At 44.0% G+C, this 18440-nt stretch overlaps 1 protein-coding gene across 4 annotated transcripts; it reads left to right on the top strand.

Annotated features, from left to right (window-relative positions):
• The first annotated feature begins 604 nt into the window (after window positions 1-604).
• atf7b (activating transcription factor 7b) lies at window positions 605-17753 on the top strand. 4 transcript variants are annotated; one of them, XM_083939928.1, is made up of 12 exons: window positions 605-663; window positions 3285-3346; window positions 3594-3690; window positions 3877-4004; window positions 4145-4282; window positions 4443-4600; window positions 10605-10743; window positions 10867-10986; window positions 11694-11843; window positions 12865-13053; window positions 13176-13202; window positions 13417-17753. In XM_083939928.1, exons 2-12 carry the CDS (start codon window positions 3299-3301, stop codon window positions 13543-13545), a joined length of 1323 nt encoding a protein of 440 aa, XP_083796054.1. In that variant the 5' UTR covers window positions 605-663; window positions 3285-3298; the 3' UTR covers window positions 13546-17753. The 4 variants fall into 4 exon arrangements, with proteins under 4 accessions (XP_083796054.1, XP_083796052.1, XP_083796055.1 ...); XM_083939926.1 differs by having other exon boundaries at window positions 13176-13281; XM_083939929.1 differs by having other exon boundaries at window positions 13176-13281; window positions 13390-13493.
• Window positions 17754-18440: the final 687 nt, after the last annotated feature.

Genomic DNA, 18440 nt, shown 5'->3' with positions numbered 1-18440 from the left:
TAAATAAAGAGTACAAAATAATAATACAAATAAAAACCAGGCAATTTGATAAATAAAAGTAACTAAAAATAAATAAATAAAAAAATAGATTCAAAAGGGGCTTCAGGGGAAAACTCAGTAAGGTATTACTTTTTTTGTTATTTACCAAGATCAGAGATTTAAGCAAAGAGGTCAGTTCCAGGAGCAAATTAAGGTACAGGTTTTTCAAATGTTTGTTTGTGAATAAAGAATTTCGCTTATAGGATAAGGAAGTGCATCAGGTGTTCAAGGCTAATATCTTCTGGGTTATTATAGTAGCAAATAACATCTTTAAGGGTCAGAGAGTAGACAGAGTTAGCAGCACCCCAAAACGTTTTATGTCACAATAAAATAAAAAAAACACAGATGTGACATTGTTGACAAAAGGTGCAGGAATAATCAACATCTATAAACTTAGCAATGATACCACTAACTGTGTGTGTGTTAGTGGTATGTGCAGTATTTTAAACAAGTCCAAGTCGCTCAGCAGTTCCGTTCAGTTCCGTTATGTAACACTCTCGCGTTGTTTGTCTAATGGAAGAGTGTCAACAACGGCCAGGCAGCAGCAGCAGCGGCAGCAGCAGCAGCAGCGGCACTACTGTCCGGAGCAGGGAGGGGGGAGTCAAGAGACGGCTCAAACGTCTGGTGAGTTTAATCACACTTCCTACCGTCAAACGAAAAATGTGCTCTTTTGCCCATTATATTCTGTCAATATCCATGAGACGCAATGCTTTCATGCGACCGTAGATGAGTTATGAGGACAGCTTTCTTTAGCATTAGCGTGCTAACGTTAGCATCGCCACTAACCAGAAGCTTTAGATTAGCATTAGCTTAGCTGGTTGTGTTGTGACTGGTAGCTACAACTACAATTTTCCCCTTGCGAGGCGTATCCGGTCGTCCTTTTATGTGTAATTAGTTCCCAGGGCGTTAGCCTCCAGGTTTGTTCTACTGACACGGCTGTCATGTGTCTTAAACACGACATGTCGTTGTGGTTAGTGATAAGGTTATGACATTTTAAGGCCCCATCATCTCTCATAAAGTCTACCCAAAGAATTGGCACTAACCTACCCACAGTCCGTAACCTATGCCACCTAGCTAGCTGCATGGCCGAACGACCTCGACAGTGATGGGCTTGCGCCAAAGACTTGATGACACTGAAGGGTAGATTGCACGGTAGCTTGCTTTGGGTCTGCTGTCTCTACGATCACCGTTTAACACTAGTCCCGATTTTAAGAGACCGAGAGCGAAGCAAATGCTGCAGCCAGGTGGGCAGCCTCTACCAGTTCTCGCTGTGATGTTTTTCTACCTTCTTGGTGACATGTGAACACAATGCATCGCGTTAAACTGATTGTTGTTCTCAACAGGTGCATGAGAGTCGTGTTTTATAGACTGACCAGAAAAAACTCGAATGCAACTGTCCTGCAGCATCAGACCCTTGCTTCTGTGTAATCTTTGTATTGATCAATGAAAAAGTTACACTATTGAAACATCAGTAACATTTTAGCATTATCTGTAAAATGTTCTGTCTTTAACTTGAGGCTGTGAATGTTCTCATTTGTCCCGGTCATCGTTATCCCCAAAGCAGTTTCAGTCAAAAGCAACTGGACATGGTCATTTGTCTGTGGGTGGTAGGGGGGAAAACTCATCAGTTCATGAAAGGAAATCCAGGTATTTATCCTCTCACAAGGCCAATGATGTCCCTGGAACACTTTGTGCTCCAAGTGCCAACGACCGCTGTTAGAGTGACAGTCAATGGTTTTGACTTTGTTAGTCTTCTATTGGGTCTTAACAACAGTCGTTTGAGTCACAGGAGGCCATTTGTGAACAGTTGTTCTTTGAGGTTAGATTGTTCAATCTCCTGGGAAGGGATGAAAGGGCAGCATTGTAAATTGGAGATAAGTGGTGTCTCAGACCTCCTCTGTTTAGCGATGGTTTCTTATCTCTCATTGAGATGTAAATGGTCAGCAGAGTCCAGGCCTGAGGCGTTAGCTCTCTTGTGTTGGGTCATGCATTTATGCAGTGGTTGTTTTGTTTCTTCAATGTAGAGATCTTTGCATTCCTCGTTGCATTGAACAGCATAAACCAGATTGCTTTTGTGGTTGTGTGGTGTTCTGGTGCTTGGAGTTATCAGAACACTGCAACACAGAGCTGATAATATACCCACCAGCTCACAGGCCCAAGGGGAAGAATGCAAACACCTGAGAGGCGCCCTCACAACTTGTGGTTACCCCAGAAGGACCTTTGTGAAAACGGCAGCTGCTTCCAGAAAGAAAACCAAAGTGGTTGAGAAAGAAAAAGAAAACAAGAGAAACAACATAGTCTAGTACAATGTAATATGTTGCTGGGGTATCAGAGAAACTTAGGAGGATCTTCAACAAACACTGCATCCTTGTGTATTTCAAACCCGGTAACACACTCAGACAGAGACTAGTACATCCCAAGGACAGAACACCACACACCCACAAAAGAAATCTGGTTCATGCTGTTCAATGCAACAAGGAGCAAAGATCTCTACATTGGAGAAACAAAACAACCACTGCATAAACGCATGGCCCAACACAGGAGAGCTAACTCCTCAGGCCTGGACTCTGCTGTCCACTTACATCTCATCCCTTTGTTGACAACAATGTCCACATCCTGGACAGAGAGGACAGATGGTTTGAAAGAGGAGTAAAAGAAGCCATCTAAGTAAAAGTAGAGAAACTATCGCTAAACAGAGGAGGAGGTCTGAGACACCACTTATCTCCAATTTACAATGCTGCCCTTTCATCCCTTCCCAGGAGATTCAACAATATAACCTCAAAGAACAACTGTTCACAAATGGCCTCCTGTGACTCCAACGACTGTTGTGAAGACCCAATAGAGCACTAACGAAGTCGAAACATACTTCCCACCAACGACTGCCACTCTAACGATGGTTGTTGGCACTTGGAGCACAAAGGGTTCCAGTGACATCATCGCCCTTGTGAGAGGTTAAATATCTGGATCTCCACACTAGATAGTTGAACCAGTCCCAGCCTGGTCCTGGGTATGGACCAGTCCCAGCCTGGTCAGATGCGTAAATGAACTGATGAAGCCTCTTGGATGAGGAGTGAAACGTCTTCCTAGACAAATAACCAAGTCCAGTTGCTTTTGACTGAAATTGCTTTGGGGATATTTAACTTGAGCATTGGCTGTTTAAAGGCCTCCCTGTACATAAGTGAATACAGACAATAACAAGTTCCTCTCTTTATACATATATATATATTTTTTTAAATCTTTTCCAGAACATTTTTCTGAGATGGGGGATGATCGACCTTTTGTTTGCAATGCCCCTGGATGTGGGCAGGTATGATCGCTAAACACATTCATTCATATGCATATCTCCACCTATCAACACCCCCAGGATGATCAAGCTGTATCTCACTGTTGTCCATCTGCACAGAAAACAGTTATTGTTCATCTCTCACATTCATCTATAATTAAGTCTTTTTGATGGATTCTGGATACTGCGTGGATACTGATACTGATACTTTATATTCTTTACATTTATACTATACTACTATATTTCCTTACTGTCTGTGTTGTTTTTGTAGAGATTCACAAATGAAGACCACCTATCAGTCCACAAACACAAGCATGAAATGACGTTAAAATTTGGTCCTGCCAGAACAGACTCTGTTATCATTGCAGGTAATAACATTATCATTTACATGAGTATTTTTTAAATGAAGCTGAACTGAAAAGTAACAAAGTTGTAAATTCTCTGAAGATCTGAATTGATATGCTACTGTGGTGTCTGTTGGGATGTAGATATTTCTGTCCCGTCACCCTCTTGACTGACGTAATATATGCTTTTTTTCTGTCTTTTTTTTTCAGACCAGACACCCACACCTACACGCTTCCTGAAGAACTGCGAGGAGGTCGGGCTATTCAATGAGCTCGCCAGCTCCTTTGAACATGAATTTTCCAAAGCACACGAAGACGACCAGAGGACAAAACATCCGGTGAGAAAAAAGGATGAATGCACATGTTTAATGAACAGCACACTGTTGGTTTCCTCGTATTATCAGAAGGAAAATTATATTACAACTTTCTTATTGTAGCTGATCTAAAAGGGTATATTCATCTTCTGCTCTTTGCTCAGGCTGCACCTTTACAAACACCGTCGGAAGTAAAAAATGAGGATGAGGGTTTTTTACAAGTGGATTCTTCCTCTCCTGGAAGTCCAGATTCCTCCTCCAGCATGTCAGACAACAGCAGAGACTCGGGGGGGAGAGGCAAGGTACAAGTGTTGTCACAAACTCTGTGGCTAACAAGCTGGTTTACAGATTTACTCTTGCTTAAGACTTCCCACTTGAACAATCAATGATTTGTTCCCTTTTCATACAGACAAAATACATTTATGAATGGAAATTATATGGTATTGTTTTATTGGTCAACAGGAGATTACCACAAAGCCTGTGGCGAGCTCTGCCCCCACTCCGACCATTGTGCGTCCAGGCTCTCTTCCCCTTCACCTGAGCAACGACGCGCTACACCCAACTCTGCCATCTCCTACATCTGTCATCACGCAAGCGCCGCCCTCCAACAGACAACTCAGGTAAACTACAGTGTGTTCCTCTTGTTTGCATTTCTTTAGGCCAGGGGTGATATTTGCAAAAAAATCTTAAACTGAAGTAGTTCCTGAAAAATATAAACAAAAAAATGTAATTCTCAGGGAGTTGTTTAATGTCAGCTTAGTGAGAAAATTGAGCTCTGAATAATTGGAAATATTTCATTTCTCCTGTAGGGATAATTATTGGCTATCTTATGTCAAACCATAAATGCCCTCTCTAGACACAGATTTGCCATTTGCAAACTACCTAATCAGCTAACGTTACGAAGCAAACAATACTAGATCCAGGACATATGTAACCTGACACCGCCAGATGGATTGATTCACATGATTCACATTTGCACTGCATATCCATCTGGGAACTCTCTGTTGGAGATCTTTTTGGAAGGGGCAATAAGACTGGTTCCATATGTCTATCACCACCTATGTCGGTGATAGACAGCGGCTTGCTCTATATCTGCGCTCATTCCATCTGTGGGAGCCGCCATGTTGTTTACACTGAACAGTTGCTCCACCTGAACTCTGGAGAAAAACACACCGGGTACGCAAAAGTGGGAAGCAAGGTCAGGGCTATAGAGGAGGGTCGAGACGGGACCGGCTTATGGAGAGGAGAAGATTTAAGCCGTGTCTCTCCTCTGTTCTCATGGGCAATGTACGGTCTCTGTACAACAAAATGGATGAACTGACGGCGCTAATTCAGAGCCACCTGGAGTACCGTGAGTGCAGTCTGATGTGTTTCAAGGTGACATGGCTGGACACAGACGTTACAGACGAGAATGTCTCTGTGGATGGCTTCCACACCATTCATGCTGACCGTTACTGCACTGAGAGCAGTAAGCGGAAAGGAGGGGGGCTCGCCATTCTAGACTCAGACTCAAAATCAGGGAGACTAAAGATAATTATAGGAGAAAGCTTGATAGCAAACTCCAGCGAAACAACATGAGGGACGTGTGGACTGGCATGAGAACCATCACCGGGTTCCAGAAGACTGGTAGCACAGGGTTGGAGGACCGTGCGGACCAGGCCAACGAACTGAACCTATTTTTCAATAGGTTTGATACGGCAGCCAATCCCCCACATGACTCAGCTGCTGGCGGCCCCTTAAATACTGCGACTTTACCTCCCCCCCCTCCTCCTCCTCCTTACAGACTCCTTAGGGCGTGATCACACTATCCTTTTGGCCGCGGCCAAAACCGTTTTTTCAGCTAAAGTCTAGTACCTTTAAGTAGTGTGAGCGCACCCGCTCCGCGCTCAACTGGGGCCAGCTGGCCCTCCACGGCCCGCTTGAAATAGGTGGGCTTTAGCGGAGCCGTTTGCACATGTACGAGCACGAGCGTGCACACGTGTACGCGCACGAGCACGAGCCCTACGGCAGTAGCGTTATGTCCGCCTGTTCGGACATGTAAATAGAAGGACGGACCATACGCGGATATTTAACAACAACAACAATGGTGGTGAAAGGTTCATGTTGGTGTGGTGCGGAGGTGGAGTGTTTACTGCAGATTTGGTCGGATGAAAATATTCAAAAACAGTCGATAAGACGCACAAAAACTCTGAGGTCTGTGGAAAGATTTGTAAACAAAGCCACACACACGCGATCAATGCGTGTGACGTGTTACGGCTTGAAGGCGTATGGACAGCAAGAAGTATTGGCCGAGGCCCTGGTAGTGTGAGTACAAACGGGGCTGGGGCGCGGGGGGAGAGGGAGGGGGGACAAGTACCCTAAAGTCCGGGTCTCGGTCCGGGAGGATAGTGTGAGCGCGCCCTTACTCTCCCCTCACCACCTCACTTCACACCTACCTATTCCACCCCTCCCCCCTGCTCTACATCATGTCCTCCACAACCCGACGACCTCAGCCCTCTCCCAACGGACACCTCCACAGTGTCCCTCACGCCTGACCTGGTGAGAAGACTGTTGACAAGACTCCACTCTGGCAAAACTGCATGCCCAGATAGTGTATTTCCTAGGGTGCTTAAAGCCTGTGCCCCCCAGCTGTGTGGAGTACTGAGTCAAGTCTTCAGCCTGAGCCTGCACCTCCAGAGAGTCCCTGTGCTGTGGAAGACATCCTGCCTTGTGCCTGTGCCAAAGACGCCACTTCCCAGTGGCCCCCAGGACTACAGACCGTTGGCCCTGACATCCTACATCATGAAGACCATTGGAGAGACTCGTCCTGGAGCGCCTAAGGCCTAGGCCCTTCACTGATCCACTACAGTTCGCCTACCAGCCCAGCTTGGGAGTTGAGGACTGCATCACCTACCTGCTGAACAGAATCTACAGTCATCTGGACAAGCCTGTGAGCACAGTGAGAGTCATGTTCTTTGACTTCTCCAGCGCATTCAACACCATCCGTCCAGCTCTACTGGGTGAGAAGATGGCTGCGATGCAGGTGGTAGCCCCAATCGGTTCCTGGATTGTGGATTACCTGATCGGCAGAACACAGTTTGTACGCCTAGAAGCTGTGTGTCTGACAGGGTGGTCAGCAACACTGGGGCGCCACAGGGGACTGTCCTCTCTCCCTTTCTCTTCACCCTCTTCACCTCAGACTTCAACTATTGAGTCCTGCCACCTTCAGAAGTTTTCTGATGACTCAGCGATAGTTGGCTGCATCGGAAAGGGGGATGAAAGTGAATACAGGACTGTTGTGGGCAACTTTGTCACTTGGAGTGAGCTGAATCATCTGCAGCCCAACGTGACTAAAACAAAGGAGCTCGTAGTGGATCTGAGGAGGCTGAAAACACCTGTGACCGCTGTCTCCATCCAGGGGGGCCTTGTGGAAACTGTAGAGGAGTATAAGTACCTGGGGGTGTACTTTTCATAATAAGTTGACCTGGACTAGAAATGCTGTCTACAAAAAGGGCCAAAATCGACTCTTCTTCCTGAGGAGGCTGAGGTCCTTTAACATCTGTCGGACGATGCTGATGATGTTTTATGAGTCTGTTGTGGCCAGTGCGATCTTCTCCGCTGTCACATGCTGGGGCAGTGGGCTGAAGGTCGCCGACACCAACAGACTGAACAAACTGACCAGGAGGGCCAATGATGTCGTGGGGGAGAAGCTGGACACCCTGATGACCGTGGCATAGAGGAGGATGCTGTCCAGACTCCAGTCTATCCTGACAATTTCTACCACCCTCTCTACGACACACTGGCCGCAGAGGAGCACCTTCAGCAACAGACTCCTCGCACCCAGATGCACCACAGAGTGGCAATGGAAATCTTTCCTGCCTGTGGTCATTGAACTATACAACACATCCCTAGGAGAGTCGTTGGAGTGACAGTCGTTGGTGGGAAGTTGGTTTCGACTTTGTTAGTGCTCCATTGAGTCTTAACGACAGCCGTTGGAGTCACAGGAGCCCATTTGTGAACAGTTGTTCTTTGAGGTTAGATTGTTGAATCTCCTGGGAAGGGATGAAAGGGCAGCATTGTTAATTGGAGATAAGTGGTGTCTCAGACCTCCTCCTCTGTTTAGCGATTGTTTCTCTACTTTTACTTAGATGGCTTATTTTACTCGTCTTTCAAACCATCTGTCCAGGGTGTGGACATTGTTGTCATTAAAGGAGTGGGCTTTCTCCTTGAGATGTAAGTGGACAGCAGCGTCCAGGCCTGAGGAGTTAGCTCTCCTGTGTTGGGCCATGCGTTCATGCAGTGGTTGTTTTTGTTTCTCCATTGTAGAGATCTTTGCGTTTCCTCGTTTCATTGAACAGCATAAACCAGATTGCTTTTGTGGGTGTGTGGTGTTCTGTCCTTGGGATGTACTAGTCTCTGTCTGAGTGTGTTACTGGGTTTGAAATACACAGGGATGCAGTGTTTGTTGAACATCCTCCTGAGTTTCTTTGATACCCCAGCCACATACGGAATGACTATGTTGTTTCTCTTGTTTTCTTTTTCTTTCTCAACCACTTTGGTTTTCTTTCTGGAAGCAGCTGCCGTTTTCACAAAGGTCCTGCTGGGGTAACCACAAGTTGTGAGGGCGCCTCTCAGGTGCTTGCGTCCTTCCCCTTGGGCCTGTGAGCTGGTGGGTATGTTATCAGCTCTGTGTTGCAGTGTTCTGGTAACTCCAAACTTGTGTTCTAGGGGGTGGTGAGAGTCAAACAGTAGATATTGATCTGTGTGAGTGGGTTTTCTGTATACCCCAATGTGGAAGCTCCTGTCATTCTCCATATGAACGTCACAGTCTAAGAAAGGCAAACTGTTGTCCTTGACTTCTTCTCTGGTGAACTTGATGTTTCTGTCACCAGAGTTTATATGTTCGGTCAAAGTTTGCACCTCTTTGGATTTGATTTTAACCTCTGTGTTGTCAACATATCTGAAACAATGGCTCCATGTTATTCCTTTGAAGGAATTCAAAGCCTTGTTCTCTACCTCCTCCATTTACATATATGCCAAAATAGCGGATACTGGTGAACCCATGGCACAGTCGTGTTTTATCTTTTAAAAGTGCCATTAAACTGAAAATATGTGGTGTTCAGGCACAAATCCAGTTGGCAAATGTGGTCTGGTTTGAGATTTGTTTGGTTGTCTAATGAGTTGTCCTGTTTGAGCCGCTGTCTTACTGTGGCCAGAGCCTCCATGGTTGGAATACAGCTGAACAAGGAAGTCACGTTGTAGGATACCATGGTTTCACCTGGATCCATTTTTAAGTCTCGGACTTTGTTCGCAAAGTCTTTGGAGTTTTGGATGTGGTGTGGGGTGTTGCCTGTGCTTCACAATGCTGTAGGTGACAATGGGCCTGAGCGGGGCCCCCTCTTTATGGATCTTTGGGAGTCCATATAAGCAGTGGGTTGAGTCCCGGGGATAGAGCCTGTAATATTGTGATTTGTCAATGACCCCTTCTTTTTGCAGTTGCTGCAGACACTCTATAACCTTCTTTTTGTAACCGCTGGTAGGGTCTCGTTTCAGAGTTTCATAAGTGTTAGAGTCACTGAGTAGTGCAGAGATCTTTGCCTGGTAATCACTTGTGTTGAGAAGAACTGTGTATCCACCCTTGTCAGCTGAAAGGATTGTGATGTTGTGGTCTTTGCTCAGTGGTGTTGCTGCTTTTCTCTCCCCAATGGTGAGGTTCGACGAGGAGACCTTAGCTTGTGACAACATCATCCCGTATATGTCTGGGGTATCAGAGAAACTCAGGAGGATCTTTAGCAAACACTGCATCCTTGTGTATTTCAAACCCGGTAACACACTCAGACAAAGACTAGTACATCCCAAGGACAGAACACCACACACCCACAAAAGCAATCTGGTTCATGCTGTCCAAAGCAACGAGGAATGCAAAGATCTCTACATTGGAGAAACAAAACAACCACTGCATAAACGCATGGCCCAACACAGGAGAGCTAGAAAGCCCACTCCTTTGATGACAAAAATGTCCACATACTGGACAGAAAGGACAGATGGTTTGAAAGAGGAGTAAAAGAAGCCATCTATGTAAAAGTAGAGAAACTATCACCAAACAGAGGAGGAGGTCTGAGACACCACTTATCTCCAATTTACAATGCTGCCCTTTCATCCCTTCCCAGGGGATTCAACAATGTAACCTCAAAGAACAACTGTTCACAAAGGGCCTCCTGTGACTCCAACGGCTGTTGTTAAGACTCAATAGAGCACTAACGAAGTTGAAACCTACTTCGCACCAACGACTGTCACTCTAACGGCGGTCGTTGGCACTTGGAGCACAAATGGTTTCAGTAAAATCCTCGGCTTTGTGAAAGGTTAAATACCTGGATCTCCACACTAGATAGTTGGACCAGTCCCAGCCTGGTCAGATGCGTACATGAACTGATGAAGCCTCTTGGATGAGAGGTGAAATGTCTTCCTAGACAAATAACTAAGTCAAGTTGCTTTTGACTGAAATTGCTCTGGGGAGGGTTTTAATTACATTAATATTATTATCATTTTCTTCACATTTTTTTTTTTTTTTTTTGATTGAGGTCTAATTTTTATATTTCTCCGTCATCCTCAGCTTCCTGATCTAACAACTGATTTTGTCAACAGCTCCCCAACAAGCGCTTATCCACTGGTGAGGCACCTCCCCAATGGGCAGACAATCCCTCTCCTGCCCAGTCCTGTGCAGATGACCGGGCAGACAATCCCTCTCCTGCCCAGTCCTGTGCAGATGACCTCAGTTATATCTGTAAGCCTTTTTCATAACTTGGTAAAATATATAGTAAGTGGCGTTTTTCTAAAAAAAAAAATCTTTAAATTTACCATATTCCTTCTGTTTCTCTTTCTGTCGTGTATTTGTTGTAATGTGGAGCTTGCAAGGCCAGTGAACTCGGTGCCTAATATCCCTGGGATTCCAGGACCTCCAGTTGGCGGGGCCAGCAGTGGGTCTTCCTCTCCGTCTGGGTATAGTCTACACTCTGAGACCAAGATGGTGAGATTATTAGTCATATTGGTATTATTTTGTTTGTTGCAGGCTCTGAAAAACAGTGTTCACTTAAATAAACAATAAAAAAAAAAAAAGGCTTCTACGCTTAAAGGGATACTATTTTAGTCCAGTTCTGTGTCATGGCAACATGAGCAGTGTGTATTAATGAATGGTGTTTGGCTTCTCTCATAAAGAAAGAAAAGAAAGGCATGCCTTTATTAGTCCTGCAAGCGGATATTCACTTTTCACTCTATTGTTGTTTTATTATTTAAACACACATACACAGGCCTCAAGTATGCACACATGCACAAACAGGTCCTATACATTGCATTAATGGAGAGATGTCCAAGCGAGTTGCTGAAATTCCCCACGGAACGAAACATCGGAGGTCTGCCAATATCCGCAGCACGTCATTTGGCATAATCTTGCTAGGATATGTAGTAGTTTTTAAGTTTTAAGTATTCTCGTTTAAAACTAAAGCGTTTGTACTAACCAGATCCTGTAAAAAAAATAAAATAAAAAATAAATTCAAATCTGCGCTTTTTGACTCAGCTGTCACCTGACATGACAACAAAAAATGCCCAGAAACTGCTTGGGGTTCAGCAGGCTAAAGAGCTGTAAAAATAGTAATTCACCACATGTGATTCCGCACATTTTTAGTGAGCCTAAAGTTAAATGAGCTACATGGAGTATTGTCTGTGTGTCTGTTGTAGCGGCTGAAGGCAGCTCTAACTCATCAGGGCCCAGGAGCACAAGATGGGGCTGGTGGGGGGGCAGGATCCATCCCTGCTGTCCCTCAGCGACAGGAACAGAGCCAACAACCCACTCAAAACTCTGATGCACCATCACCTGCCCAACCCCAGGTCACCCAGGAAACGTAGCATAAGCTTACATACAGATCCTAACTAGGATCAGACAAATAAATGCTGACAGGTTACATGGGGGACCTTTTTATTGACATGAATGTATACATTGTAGGGATGTAACGATACACTGAACCCAGGATCCGCTATTCAGAGTATACAATGTGAAATTTTTTTTTTTCTTTTTTTACAAAATTAGATTAAAGACAAATTGAGTAAAAATTCCCTTTTATTAAAATCTACAAAATATAGTTTCTCTTTAGGGCTGCCACTCATTTCTTAACTCTGCAATTTCCCAGTTTGGGATCAATAAAGTATTTTTATTTTATTCTACTCTATAAGAAATTTTATTCTATTGATTAATCTATCGACTATTTTATTGATTAATCTAAACAAACCATTTTCCTCCAGAAAAGTGTTTTCATTCATGCTATACGTTCATTTTTAATTTAACAAACTGTATGTCAATGTATAATGCAACAAAATCTAAAATGTAAACATGTTTACATATTAAACTGAATAACTGTAGGTTCAAATTGGCAAAAGCAACTGCTCTGCTCTGTGTGTGTAGCGCCACAACCACACAGACCACCATGAAATTTTATTAACACCGCTCAACAGCACTGCCGCTGCACATTTAAATCTTCACGCATTTAATTCCAATTTTTAACTGTCTCTCAATGCATCATTACATCCATAATACAGTGACTTGCATCCAGTGTTTTAGTCTTGGATGCTTAGGTTTGAAACAATACAGAAAATGTGTCACTTCTGAATGAAAGCTCGCCATTCAGCGCCTACATGGTGTCTCTGCTGTTAGCCCATAGCAGTGATTGTATTCCTATAAAACAAAAAAAATGGCAGTAATGCACTTATTAAAAACCTTCAGTGCCACATCATGTAATTTAATTGTGCCTTTTGAGGAAAATCACAAAATTATAGTAATTAAACTAAAGGTGTGCAAAACTCAGGACATGCACCTAAAAGAGTTTGCTGCTTTCCCCCCCTCCTTATTCCTCAGGTGTCCCCTGCTCAGCCAACAGGGGGTCGGCGGAGGAGAGCTTCTGAAATGGACCCTGACGAGAGGAGGGAGCGCTTCCTGGAGAGAAACCGCGCGGCTGCCTCCCGCTGCAGGCAAAAACGAAAGCTGTGGGTTAACTCTTTGGAGAAGAAGGCAGAAGATCTTGCCAACATGAATGTGTCCCTGTCGGTGAGTCGTCCATTTCCTTTCTCTGTCGCTCCAGGGTTGTTACAGGACTTTTTTTTTACCATGCGCACATATTGCTCATGCTGGGAATGATTTGAGCGTTCTGTGTTGTATGTTGCCGTCAGACTGAAGTTAGCCTACTAAGGAACGAGGTGGCGCAGCTGAAGCAGCTCCTTCTGGCCCACAAAGACTGTCCGGTCACTGTAATGCAGAAGAAGGCAGCTTTCTTAGGTAACCATTGAGCTGACCTCCATTCTTCCTGTATCACTGCTTTTGTCAGGATCCATCTATCATCTCATCCATCTAATACATTCTTTTTACTCGCTCACCTCTCTTAAGGGTGAATGTTTCTTTCTCTGTCTTTAGCTGCAGGAGGTGAGGAAACCTCCAGGGAGACTTCCAGTGAACCCATCGGCTCCCCAGCGGCAGTTATCCAGCACGGCCCGTCACCACCCGCCTCGGCCTCCAGCCCAGGGGCCACCATCAATGGGATGAGTGTCCGCGCTGCGGAGGCGGTTGCCATGTCGGTCTTGGCCGGCATGGGATCGGGCCAGCCGGGAGGCGTTGTCATGGCGACGCAGCCACAGTCAGCCCCAAGATGATGTGCTGACGCAGGTAGCCAGGATGAACTCGAGTGGCATTTGGAGGCCGGACTGGTGCAGAGCGTTTGAAAAGGAGGGACCCGCCCCCTGAAAAACCCTACACCCAACTAAGATACCCTCTCCCCTCACAGCCAATGATAATCACACAGACACGGCACAGTGCCTCTGTCATCCGCTCCAGTCACAGCAGGCTCCCTGTTCAGAGACGCTTCATCACTCTCCGTATGTAAATATGAATTTAATGTCAGACACTCACTCTGCAGGGTTTGGGGTCATTTTTTTGTTCAGTCGTGGCCATTGGAAAAGGTTTTAGATTGGAATGAAAAGTATGAATGAAAACTTTTTATGTCAAAATCATCAGTTTATTTTCATTTCACTTAAAAATGCAGCTTCAGTCCAACTTCAGTTCCACACGCTGGCTGTGATGAGGTTTGTTGCTTTCCAGGCTGACAATTTTACTTGTATTTTTCATTTGTATGAATAGATTTTTATGGTCATCGACACAACGTTTGCTGATGCAGTGAAAGTACAGTGCGAGATTGGCTGGCTGATTTCAGTAAAAGGCAGCCTGGAAAGGTTTTTTTTAATGCTCTTTATGTTTACTTTTTAACCTGTCTTTAAGTTTTCTGTCTGTGTTCCTGAGTTCGTTCTCCTTAAAATACACATGACGGTTTAGTCAGCTGAGTGCATAACAAACCAAATTATAAATGTGTACACAGTTTACCCTGTGAGTGTGTCTGACTTTTTTTTTTTTTACCATCAGTTGTAACCAATTTGGAATGGATGGATATCATTACATTAGTCATGTGTGCCTGTGAATGTTCTCATTTGTCCAGGTCATCGTTATCCTCAAAGCTATTTCAGTCAAAAGCAACCAGACTTGGTTATTTGTCTAGGAATACGTTTCACCTCTCATCCAAGAGGCTTCATCAGTTCATGTACGCATCTGACCGGGCTGGGACTGGTCCAACTAACTGGTGTGGAGATCCAGGTATTTAACCTCTCACAAGGGCGATGATGTCACTGGAACCCTTCGTGCTCCAAGTGCCAACGACCGTCGTTAGAGTGACAGTTGTTGAAGGGAAGTAAGTTTCGACTTTGTTAGTACTCTATTAAATTCTGTAGCTGTAATCAACTCCACTATGGGTACCTCTTTTGGTGTCAAGTACAAGCCCTTGGCTAAGACCTTCTCTGGGTGGGTAAAATCTGTCTGACAAATTCTTAACCCATCTATTGGCAAAAACACAGAAATACTCACTTGGAGGCAAAAACTGACACTCCGGCACAGAAAGAAACACATAAATGATGGGTTAAGAATTTGTCAGACAGAGATCTTACCCACCCACAGAAGGAGGTCTTAGCCAAGGGCTTGAACTTTGCCATGACACCAAAAGAGGTACCCCTAGTGGAGTTGATCACAGCCACAGAGTCTGCTATAAAGAAAAACAACCTTACTGGAACTGAGGCTGAACAGCTAAGGTTAAAAGTGTCAGCAGCGTTGTCCCAAGCTAAGGTCCTGCCATCCAACCTCACCATTGAGGAGAGAAAAGCAGCAACAGCACTGCAAAGACCACAACATCACAATCCTTCCAGCAGACAAGGGTAGATGCACAGTTGTTCTCAAAACAAGTGATTACCAGGCAAAGATCTGTGCACTACTCAGTGACTCTAACACTTATGAAACTCTGAAACGAGACCCTACCAGTGGTTACAAAAAGAAGGTTATAAAGTGTCTACAGCAAATACAAAAAGAAGGAGTCATTGCCAATTCACAATATTACAGGCTCTATCCCCGGGACTCAACTCCCTGCTTATATGGACTCCCAAAAATCCATAAAGAAGGGGCCCGGCTCAGGCCCATTGTCAGCAGCATAAACTCGGTCACTTATAATATTACCAAGCACGTTGCCAATATTCTGGCACCACTGGTGGGCAACACCCCACACCACATCCAAAACTCCATAGACTTTGTGAACAAAGTCCGAGACTTAAAAATGGATCCAGATGAAACCATGGTATCCTACAACATGACTTCCTTGTTCAGCTGTATTCCAACCATGGAGGCTTTGGCCACAGTAAGACAGCGGCTCACACAGGACAACTCCTTACACAACCAAACAAATCTCAAACCAGACCACATTTGCAAACTTCTGTATTTGTGCCTGAACACCACATATTTCCAGTTAATGGCATTTTTTAAAGACAGAAACACGGCTGTGCCATGGGTTCACCAGTATCCCCTATTGTGGCAAATCTATACATGGAGGAGGTAGAGGACAAGACTTTAAACTCCTTCTAAGGAGTAACCCCGAGCCATTGTTTCAGATATGTTGACAACACAGAGGTTAAAATCAAATCCAAAGAGGTGCAAACTTTTACCGAACATGTAAACTCTGTGGACAGAAACATCAAGTTCACTAGAGAAGAAGTCAAGGACAACCGTTTGCCTTTCTTAGACTGTGACGTCCATATGGAGAATGACAGGAGCCTCCACATTGGGGTATACAGAAAACCCACTCACACAGATCAATATCTACTGTTTGACTCTCACCACCCTTTGGAACACAAGCTTGGCGTTATCATAACACTGCAGCATAGAGCTGATAACGTACCCACCAGCTCACAAGCTCAAGGGGAAGAACACAAGCACCTGAGAGGCGCCCTCATAACTTGTGGTTACCCCAGCTGGACCTTTGTGAAAACAGCAGCTGCCTCCAGAAAGAAAACCAAAGTGGTTGAGAAAGAAAAAGATAACAGGAGAAACAACATAGTCATTCCGTATGTGGCTGGGGTATCAAAGAAACTCAGGAGGATTTTCAACAAACACTGCATCCTTGTGTATTTCAAACCCAGTAACACACTCAGACAAAGAGTAGTACATCCCACGGACAGAGCACCACACACCCACAAAAGCAATCTGGTTTATGCTGTTTAATGCAACAAGGAGCAAAGAACTCTACATTGGAGAAACAAAACAACCACTGCATAAACACATGGCCCATCACAGGAGAGCTAACTCCTCAGGCCTGGACTCTGCTGTCCACTTACATGTCAAGGAGAAAGCGCACTCCTTTGATGACAACAATGTCGACATCCTGGACAGAGAGGACGGATGGTTTGCCACTCTAACGACGGTCGTTGGTACGTGACATCATCGGCCTTGTGAGAGGTTTAATACCTGAATCTCCACACCAGATAGGTGGACCAGTCCCAGCCTGGTCAGATGTGTACATGAACTGATGAAGCCTCCTGGATGAGAGGTGAAATGTCTTCATAGACAAATAACCAAGCCCAGTTGCTTTTGACTGAAATTGCTTTGGGGATATTAGTCATGTATGTATCAAAGCCTATTGACTGCATGGATTACTCAAGGCTGCAGAATACCACTGTTTGTATGTGCATCATCATACTATCACTGTATTGATCGGCTTTCCTTCCTGTTTTAAAACATCAAAGGATGCAAAAATTAGTGTTATGTAAGGATTCCATCCTCAGTCCTAATAACACGTAACACATTTGAAATGGTTAGCTTTAGAAGACCTTTTAATGATAATCAAACGTGATAGATTTGAAATCATTTACCCAGTCATTTCAGTTGAGGAAAAGAGTAGTGCAATATATTTTTCTATATTGAATATCAATGTTCTTTCATTTATTTGTCATGTGTAGCCCAGCCGCTGAGAGGTGACCAGAGAAAATGTGAAGAGGAGTATTCTCGAATGAATGAGATAGGTGATTAGTGCACACCTGTAGAGAATTACAGATGTCCTAGTCTTGGGTGCTTTCCAACATTTGAAAAGCCCTCTAGTATCGCGAAGTAGACGTTAATCATTTTGCAAGGATCTTCTTTTTGAGATTTTGAGTTTTGAAATGCAAATTATTTTATACCGCAGTGTACTTCCAAAACGATCATGTTTTTCCCCCCTTGCCACTGTTTGTGTTGTTTTTTAAATAACATGTCATTGTTTCAAGATGTTCATTTTTCTCTGTGGGCATGTCAGGCTCTTTTCCCATCATGTGATTGGTATGTTCCTTTATTTTGTTGAAGAGTATAGATGTGTTTCATGTGTTTAACACAAGTTGAACCACATAAAAAAGGTCTTTAATATATGGAGAGAGTTTGTCAAATACTCAGGCTTCAGGATGGGAAAAATTACTTGTGTATAGTCTCAACTAAAGAATATGTTGTCTCGGGCAAATAATAAAAATAATTAATAAAAAATAAGTTTCCACCTATCTCCTCATTAGCATTACGTTCGGAGAATTAAGCATACATTTTTTTTCCAAATGATAAATACCTAATGATCAATACTTAATGTAGGCAATTTCCTTACATATATCTGCCTAAAACATTAGCTTTAAGACCTCCTTGTATGTAAAAAGGCATGCTAACAGTGATGAACACAGAATTATCACAAACTTTTCAAACCAAAACTGCTTTTTTACTAGATTGTAAACATGTTTATTTCTGCTGCAGTGTTGCTGGAATTTTAACACCGGGGTCTGTGGGGATTGACTGACTTTTGGAGCCATTATCAAAAGGCCATTTCAGGCACCTGGGGTTGCTGCTTTACATTTACAGTAACTGTTAACCAGAGTTTTACCTGTAGTATCTTCCATATCATTGTTTTGATGCCCACATTACTTGGGGTAGGCAATGTTGAGCAACAAATCCATCTTTCATCATGTTGTAATTCAAATGTTCTAAGAAAACTTGACTTCTGCACTCACTCAGCTTAAAATTCTGGTGTTTTTGGGGAGGATTGGTTTTCAAGATTACAAGTGAAA

The sequence above is a fragment of the Echiichthys vipera genome (genome assembly GCF_963691815.1).
Source record: "Echiichthys vipera genome assembly, chromosome: X".
Classification (NCBI taxonomy): domain Eukaryota; kingdom Metazoa; phylum Chordata; class Actinopteri; order Perciformes; family Trachinidae; genus Echiichthys; species Echiichthys vipera.
The sequence above is the reverse complement of the archived record's forward strand: the minus strand, read 5'-3'. Positions and strand labels throughout refer to the sequence as shown.

Coding starts and splice junctions, on each gene's coding strand:
- atf7b (XM_083939926.1), top strand. CDS start 3,299: ATGGGGGATGATCGACCTTTTGTTTGCAATGCCCCTGGATGTGGGCAG. Junction 10,987..11,693: donor TACACTCTGAGACCAAGATG/GTGAGATTATTA, acceptor TGTCTGTTGTAG/CGGCTGAAGGCAGCTCTAAC. Junction 11,844..12,864: donor CATCACCTGCCCAACCCCAG/GTCACCCAGGAA, acceptor CTTATTCCTCAG/GTGTCCCCTGCTCAGCCAAC.